The following is a 4,884-nucleotide window of genomic DNA, read 5'->3' on the forward strand; positions in this document are numbered from 1 at the left end:
TAGATGTTTAGGTGGTTGCCATTTACACCGTGCCATAATCTTGTACTCCACTTAGTATTTGGTGTTTCTAGTGTGTTTGCTTGGGCAAAATCGGGCTAGCATCCAGAAATATATTCACGTGGGCTCTGTCCTCTTGTAAACTTCCTTGAAAAAACTCAAGTGCGTGACATGTAAAGCTTTCTCCTTCTGCTAAAGTTTGTCAACAAGCACCCCCCGGAGCAGTCAAAACCTACAGTGCACTGCACGAAAAATCCCACTGCCGTGTGGGCCCGCGCCCGCCAGCCGGTGGCCCCACGCCGCAGGCGCAAAAGAACACAGAGAGAAGCGTCGAGAAACGTTGAACAGAAACAAAGGGCGGACGCGCGGCAGGCCCCTCCCTCGGAGCCTCGCAGCAAAGCAAGCCCGGGGTGGGTCCCACTCTCCACCGCGGCCCCACCAGTAAGGGCGGGCGGGACCCGCCACCGGCCCTCCCCTCCCCGCCCCCACTCACTTAATAAAACCACCTCCCACCTCCTGCCGAGCCTGTCTCCCCTTTAAACACCACCGATTCGCGCACCGTCCCTCTCGCCCGCCCGCCCGCCCGCCCGCGCACCACACCGCACCACCGCGCCAGGACGAGCACGGGAGCGCCACCGGATCGAAGGATAAAGGCCCCCTCCTCCCCCCGGTCGCCGGATCCGGCCCTCGGGGGACCGATCCCTCCGCGCCGGCGATGGACTCCTCCTCCTCCTCCTCCTCCGCGCACGGCAGCGGCGCCGGCGCCGGCCTGCTGGGCCGCGGCGGGGGCAAGGGCGGCAGCAGCGGCGCCGGCACCGGCAGCGGCAGCGGGAGCGGGATCGGCGGGGACAGCACGTCGACCATCGGCGGGGGCGGCGCGTCGGCGGACGCGTGGACCCGGCTCGTCAGCTCCGGCGTGGAGGACGACCTGGTGTGCGCCGCGGGCGCCGGGGCGGGGTTCGGGGCCGGAGGGCTGCCGTACGGCTACTTCCTCGACGCCTGCTTCCTCTGCCGGAAGCCGATCGCCAGCAACCGCGACATCTTCATGTACAGGTCCGCTCCCGGCCCCCTCCTCCCTCCGTCCATCCTTCCTCCCCCCTCCTCCCTCCGTCCGTCGTGTTTGCCCGGGTCTTCGGTACGGTGGGTCCCCGGGCAGGGCCACTTCCGGCGTGTTCGGAGCTGGTATTTCTCGGGGGAAGAAGAGAAATTTTGACCGCCGGCCGGGGGAAAGGCGGCCTGACCTGATTGTCCAGAAAAGAAAAGAAAAGTTACAGTAATGCCATTCGTTTCTTGGTGCTAGGACAAACAAGGGAAGAGATCGGTGCGCCTACTTTTCCTTTTTCTTCTTCTTTTTCATGATGGGCTATTGGTGCAGAGGTCCTGTCATCGGTGTCGTGCGCGTACGGGTGGTGGTGGATTACTCTGCGCGTGATTCCATTAAATTCCGCGCTGGCCTGAATCGCCGGGCTTAATTACGGTCACGATTTCATTTGCGCGCTTGCATGTGGTGTGGAGTTACCACTGATTTTTCTTTACGAAGTTACTGACCAGGATTCAGGAGAGACTTACTTAGTTGCTAAGCATGTGTTTTTTTGGGATTATTATCAGAGCTTCGGATAGATGCCAAAGGTGTTCGTCCTACTGCTTTACTGCTTTTTGTTCCATCTGGTATAGATGAGTTGAACAGAACTGTAGCTTTTTGTGTAGGGTCCTTCCGTTTCCGTTTCTTTTGAGATTGTGATTTTGCTGCATGAAGTTGAAAACTACGTGGTTCTTTGTGAATTGGTTTGGAGTGGAGGATCGAGCAGACGTTCAGTATGAAAGAACGTAGTACGATCTTTCATCTTTCACTAATTGCATGTTTATCGCTATCAAACATTTGCATGTGTCAGGGAAGGTGTGATAAGACAGACATGTTACATGACCAGTTCGTTGAGTGACTGTCAAGCCATGTGTTTACTGGTTCATGCCATGGCATGCACACACTGAGATTAACCTGAATCTTTTGTTTGCGCAGAGGGGACATCGCGTTCTGCAGCGAGGAGTGCAGGACGGAGCAGATGGAGGCGGACGAGGAGATGGAGAGGAAGGAGAAGAGCGCGTCCGCCAAGAAGCTGTCGCAGAGGCCGCCGTCCCTGGGCGAGGTGGAGTCCCCGCCGCGGCCGCGCAAGACGAGGGCCGGCTCAATCCTCGCCGGCTGACACTGCTCCTTTTCCCCCAGGCCAAGACCCCCCATCACCACCACCACCACCACCACCACCAGAAGAACGAAAGAAAATTACCGACCGCTTAATTACTTACAGCCAGCCAGCCAGCCAGTGACATATATGGGTTTGTGTTTTTTGTTTGAACCCCTTGCGCCTTCGGTGGTGCTGCGTTGCGACCATGCATGGTTTTTGCGCCTGCAGCAGCAGCAGCAGCCTGTATCAGTGACGAACATGTATAGGTTAGAGACGGACTGAAGGGAAACGGTGGCCAGTGCCTGCCGGCCATTGGGAGTTACTGCCGCTTCCTATGCTGGGACTGTGCTGTCAGGGGTTTCCCGGGCTCTGTTCTTAATTATTTTCCTTTGTGTTTTGTAGTAGTTGTTGGTGAACGGTGATGGTGGTGGCGGTGGGTTTAAGGTTTTTCTAATGAAGCGGATGGAACATATGGGTAAAGAAGAAACTGACATGTGGGTGACCGAATCCCCGACTTTTTCACCGTGTATCAGCGGGTCCTGTCAAAGATCTTGCGAGTTGTGCGTGTGTTGACGGAGGAAGCCGTCAGGTTTTTGGCCGGCTCTCCTTACTAATTTGCTGCTGGTATAATAATAACTCTCTGATGTCTTGTCGATGTTGAAAAACCTAACATAAAAGACTGGTCATGCACGTTTCATTTTCATGGTTATCATGCCTGATGGCACGCTACAAGTATCTGGCCTACGCCTTCATTCATGTTTGTTCGTTCGCAATGGTGAAAGTAGCACATATTACACGATTGTGGAACTAGCCCATCATGCTTTCCGACGGCCGGACAAGTGGAAGCATAAGCCGGAGGTGTCACGCGGCGTAGGGGCGGCAGGGCTCCAGGTGAACCGGAAACAGAAACCGTTCCCTCGATCTTTTGTCCCGCAAAAAAGAAATATCTTTGTTGACCTTTCCAAGCAACATCAAATCGAATCGTGGCCGGACAGCCGCGGAGCCCGAGAAATAAAATTTAAAAAATCAAGATCGATGCGGTACCGTCCTCTCCTCCCTCGGCCGCCGCTCCCCACCAAATCTACAGCAGAGCAGGCAGCAGCAGCAGCAGCAGCAGATGTACTCGCGCCGGCAGGCTAGACGACGAGGCGAGGCGAGCCCATTTGACCCCGGCGTTCCCTCCGCCCCCGCTTCAATTCCTTGTCGCCACGCCCTGTAGAGCAACAGCACAGGAAGAATTCAATGCGGCCGCTGCGGAGCAGGTGATGTAATTTCTCCGGCTCCTGTCAGGCGTCCGGCGCGGGGCCCGCCTGTCAGCCCCTGCAGTTGGCTTGGACCCCTTTTCGGCTTTCGAAAAGCGGGCTCGCGCGTCCTGCGTTGGAGTGGAAATGGGATTTGGGCAAGGGGGAGAGCGGACCAGGGGAGGTTGGTTGGTTCGACCGACCGATCCATCGATGGATCGACCAGGCTTCACGGGCACGGATGGACTCTGGACGGCCTCGCGCCGACGCGCCTGCATTCGGTTGGATCCGTCCGTCGAGAAAAGCGACCGACGAGCGGGCCAAAAGGTCGCCGCTGGGCACGTTGCGTCGGTCGTCCGGTCCATGTTCGTGGCTCGCCCTTTTTATGAGGGTGGTTGGGCTGGGCTGACGACGTGCAGGGTGCACGAGTGTACCACACTTGTGTGTGTAGCGGTACTCCCTCGGCAGGAACATGGAGCGGCTACAAGTATAGTGTGACGGTGTGACCCTCGCTGCACTCTGGCACTCTTGGTCGTTCCAGGCTTGACCCAATCGTGCTGACCGGACTGGGTCAGGGTCTCAATGGTCGACGGGCACGGGCGGCAAACTGGGTCACTGGCCGGTGCCCCTACAACAGTACAGCTAGAATATTTTTTTTTGAGGAAGCTAGAATTATTTTTCATTCCGTATAATCAACCGCTGATTTTGGTTCTTTTGGGCCTAATTCTTCCCTGGGGTCATACACAGTTGGACGGGCTCATTCAATTTCCTCCCGTGAAGGGCCACCAAGCGGGGATCGCAGGCACTGAGCCCTTTTTTCACATTTTTACTTTGTTTTTAGCTTTATTTTTTTTACCTTTGCTAAAGTTTCGAAATTTTCTAAACATATCTAATATGGAAATCACTTTATATATGGAATGGATAATCTTACATTTGAAAAATGTTAAACGCGTATGGAACAATATTTCTAATGTATGCAAAAAAGTATACAATGTATACGTAAAAAGTAGACATCAAAATATATATATGAAAAAAAAATGTTTACCATGTATCTAAAAAATCTTACACATGCATTAAACTTCTTCCTGGTGTATAAAAAAAGTACAATGTGTGCGAAAAGTACACATCAAAAAATATATACGAACAAAATGTTAATCATGTATTTAGAAAATTCTAAACATGTATAAAAATGTAAACACCGTATAAAAAATGTTGAGAGCATGCAATTTTTTTTTGACATTTTCAAAATGTTCATGTGTTTGAAAAATTATATGACATTATAAAAAATCATAATCATGTATTTATAGAAGTTTAAACGTATATCAAGTAAATATCTCGGGTATATGTAAAAAATGTACGATGTTTATGAAGAAAGTCGAAATCAAACTTGTATTTGGAAAAAATGTTAATCATTATATTTTCAAAATGCTAATCATGTATTAACAAATGTTAGACCTGTATAAAAA

General features: G+C 52.4%; 1 protein-coding gene across 1 annotated transcript; it reads left to right on the top strand.

The window, feature by feature from the left end:
• The first annotated feature begins 570 nt into the window (after positions 1-570).
• Positions 571-2,826, top strand: LOC119356433 (glycine, alanine and asparagine-rich protein-like). Its single transcript, XM_037623388.1, has 2 exons — positions 571-1,050; positions 2,015-2,826. Exons 1-2 carry the CDS (start codon positions 713-715, stop codon positions 2,196-2,198), a joined length of 522 nt encoding a protein of 173 aa, XP_037479285.1. The 5' UTR covers positions 571-712; the 3' UTR covers positions 2,199-2,826.
• The last annotated feature ends 2,058 nt before the right edge of the window (positions 2,827-4,884 follow it).

This window comes from Triticum dicoccoides, chromosome 2A (assembly GCF_002162155.2).
Source record: "Triticum dicoccoides isolate Atlit2015 ecotype Zavitan chromosome 2A, WEW_v2.0, whole genome shotgun sequence".
NCBI classification, from domain to species: domain Eukaryota; kingdom Viridiplantae; phylum Streptophyta; class Magnoliopsida; order Poales; family Poaceae; genus Triticum; species Triticum dicoccoides.

What these genes read in the sequence shown, in the direction of transcription:
- LOC119356433 (XM_037623388.1), top strand. Translation starts at nt 713, where the DNA reads ATGGACTCCTCCTCCTCCTCCTCCTCCGCGCACGGCAGCGGCGCCGGC. An exon ending in CGCGACATCTTCATGTACAG is followed by an intron (nt 1,051 to 2,014) that starts GTCCGCTCCCGG and finishes TTGTTTGCGCAG; the next exon opens with AGGGGACATCGCGTTCTGCA.